Below are 2925 nucleotides of genomic sequence, written 5' to 3' on the forward strand. Positions count from 1 at the left end.
CCTAAACATGATATCCTAAACATGATGTATAGATAGAGTAAATGTACATAAGAAGGTGTGTAGAGGGTCCATGGAGGCAAAAGCAGCATGGCAACCAAGTGTATTACCTCATGCTAAAACAAAAAAGGAAAGAGCATGGGAGAACGAAGGAAGTGGGTGCACAACATTCCAGAAAAACAAAGGCAACGACGGGTTCAGATGCTGTGATATCCCCACTAATGCCATCAGTGCCCAATAGTGGGTGTAGAACTTGGTATCAATATATGCTCCCACACATACAAGCCTCACACACACACACACATACAAGAGCATACATTCATACGAAGGCATGCACGCTGAATTTCTCTTAAGCTTCGAAGATGCACTGCAAACTCAATAGCACTAAGGGAATATAACAAATAGAAAGAATTATTACAACAAAAAGGTAGTTGATAAGGCAATATCAATTGGCCATAACTTGGATGAAAACTTAGCAATGTGAAATTTGCATGTCCCTTCACCTAGCAAAAAATATATACCTAGATGAATCTATGAACATGCCCAAATTCACCTTATAAGAAAGTGCAAGCTATAACCTCATGGTAGTCCACCCATAAGATAATATAACCATCAACTCCATTGTGCATAGTATGGACTAGATACAACAACATCCCCACTAACATCATCAATGCCCAATAAACGGTGTAGAACTTGGTATCAATATATGCTCCCACACGCACAATCCCCTCCCTCCACACACACACATAAAAGAATACATCCCCCAAACACACACATAAGAGAATACATTCATACGAAGGTCTACGTACTGAGTTTCTGTCAAAGAAATAATGAAACCTAGCACTAAGAGAAGATAACAAATAGAAAGAATTATTACAACAAAAAGGTAATTGATAGGGCATATGCACCACAATATCAACTAGCCGTAATTCCAACCAAAATTCACAATGTGAAATTTGCATGTCTGCCGAGATGAATCCAGGAACACACCTTATAAGCGTCACATGACTTACTTCACCTTCAGAGTACACACCGTAAAAGCAACAGAGGAAAACAATTTTGTTTTGTTAGAGTGAGGTTTTCTTTCTTTTTTTTTTTGGGGGGGGGGGGGGGGGGGGGGGCATCTCATTTACAGATCGATTTGAAGAAGACCAGTGGAGCTAGAACTCTCTAGTGCATTCTGCAGGTGCAACGGCGTAGCGCGCATGGTCCGTACAGTAGTTGTAAATCATGAATTTCTCTTTCACCCACCGCAGCTTAGCCATCTCGAAGGAGTTAGAGCCGGAGGTTTCGGTGACATGATTGGAGGTGCCACTTGTGCAGGCGGCGGACTTGGTGGCCACGCAAGCGTTCGCTCGGAAGTTGCGGTAGGTGGCCACAAAGGGAGCGTGATCCCAGTTGATCTTCACGATGCCCCCACGCGTGGCCCAGCTATCTCCATTCCAGATGCTGGAGAAGACGCGCAGGGGCTGGTTGCTTAGATACGGCACCCCCGCCGCCGCATTGTTGGAGAAGACGCGGATGGGCACGCCGTCCACCAGGAACCTGTTGAAAAGATAATAGAATGCAGGAGATAGGCATATGCTAAAAGAGGGCTACCATCAATGGACCTGGGCACTTCATACTACTCACAGAATGCGTTCCTTAGACCAGGAGATAGAGTAGGTGTGGAAATCGGCGGAGGGGTCGAACCAGAGGAAGATGCGCTGCTCCCGCCCGCCCACGCCGTTGGAGAACACGTTCGTCTGGAGCGCGTAAGGTTGCCCTGTTGAATTGCCCAAGAACTCGAAATCGAGCTCGTCGTGCTTGGCGGTTTCCGAGGACAGCTGCAATGTATAATATCAATCATGATAAACACCAATTCAGGAGATGATCGACAATGTTGCAACGCATGATTATGGGCACACTTACGTAGTAGGCTGTCACGGTACCCGCCGAGTCGCCCGGCACGAGCTTGATTTGCATGTCGATGTTCCCGAACAGATAGGTGTCCTTGGATGCAAAGCCGGAGCCTGCATTTGCCACGCATACATTTTGGAACCAGTTAGGAGGAGTAGGAAAATGAGGACGAAAAGCTGCTCATGATGTTGAGTACCAAGCTGGACTGCTGGAGGCAAGCTAACCTGTTGATTGGTCGAGAGCCAACTGGAGCGCCTCTCCGGCCCCGAGGACCTTAACATTCGATGGCGCCCACCAGACCACGAAATCCTCGTTGAAGTTGGCCGTGGCAGCAGCGCTGGGCCCGATCAAATGAGGGCAAAGAACTAAGATGACAAGACAGAGATCACTGCAAGAGCAGACGCACCAATTCGCAGACTTCATCGTGTGTTTCATGGAGGCCATTGCTTGGAGGGAATTGTGTTTCATGGAGGCCATTGCTTGGAGGGAATTGTGTTGCTTTTATAACTAGAAGGGTAAGTAGAAGGGCAAGGAGATGTTTAGCCCATTTCTCTGCTAAAAAAGCTTCTATTCTTAAGGGGTCTAAACAGCTCAAGTTGATCTATGTTACAGTGGCTGCTGCTTGAATTCTCAGTTTTGCGTGTTAGAGGTGGAAGAGATCGTGGAGAATTGTGGAGAGCGGTGCTACGTATTCGAATTTATATACGAGGAGCTCATACTTAGCTTGGGATGCGCCATTCGGTGAACTTGTCCTTGTAATGGTTCATCACGCCACGGACCTGCAAACCTCGAGGCGATGAGGATGGGACGCCAGCAACGGTCCATACTGGCAGCGGTTTCCCGTGGTAGTAAAAGTTCCTCATGGAGGAGTTCAAGGAGTGAACCAACGCGAGTTGGAAGTTTAAACAAACGCGGCACGCTTTTACGGCACGGTCGCACTAACTAAAGAATCCGGAATCCTGATCATCTTTATTTATTCCGTTGCCTGGCTGTGTCCAGCTAGCGTCCAGAGCCCCTTCTTAAACATAC

At 47.1% G+C, this 2925-nt stretch overlaps 1 protein-coding gene across 1 annotated transcript; it reads right to left on the bottom strand.

Moving 5' to 3' along the window:
* Positions 1-1106: 1106 nt before the first annotated feature.
* Positions 1107-2637, bottom strand: LOC147616810 (xyloglucan endotransglucosylase protein 1-like). Its single transcript, XM_086777861.1, has 4 exons — positions 2121-2637; positions 1909-2009; positions 1630-1823; positions 1107-1542 (listed from the first exon to the last, which is right to left on the bottom strand). The coding sequence occupies exons 1-4, from the start codon at positions 2371-2373 to the stop codon at positions 1158-1160; spliced, it is 933 nt and encodes a 310-aa protein (XP_086633987.1). The 5' UTR covers positions 2374-2637; the 3' UTR covers positions 1107-1157.
* Between the last annotated feature and the right edge of the window lie 288 nt (positions 2638-2925).

Source organism: Cibotium barometz, chromosome 38 (genome assembly GCF_041138505.1).
Source record: "Cibotium barometz isolate CiBa-2024 chromosome 38, ASM4113850v1, whole genome shotgun sequence".
Taxonomy (NCBI): Eukaryota; Viridiplantae; Streptophyta; class Polypodiopsida; order Cyatheales; family Cibotiaceae; genus Cibotium; species Cibotium barometz.

Bases quoted from the DNA above. Each gene is read 5' to 3' on its own strand.
- LOC147616810 (XM_086777861.1), bottom strand. From the start codon at position 2,373: ATGGCCTCCATGAAACACAATTCCCTCCAAGCAATGGCCTCCATGAAA. The intron at 2,010-2,120 runs GTTAGCTTGCCT...TGGCAAATGCAG, and splicing joins GGCTCTCGACCAATCAACAG to GCTCCGGCTTTGCATCCAAG. The intron at 1,543-1,629 runs GTGAGTAGTATG...TCTTTTCAACAG, and splicing joins TGGTCTAAGGAACGCATTCT to GTTCCTGGTGGACGGCGTGC.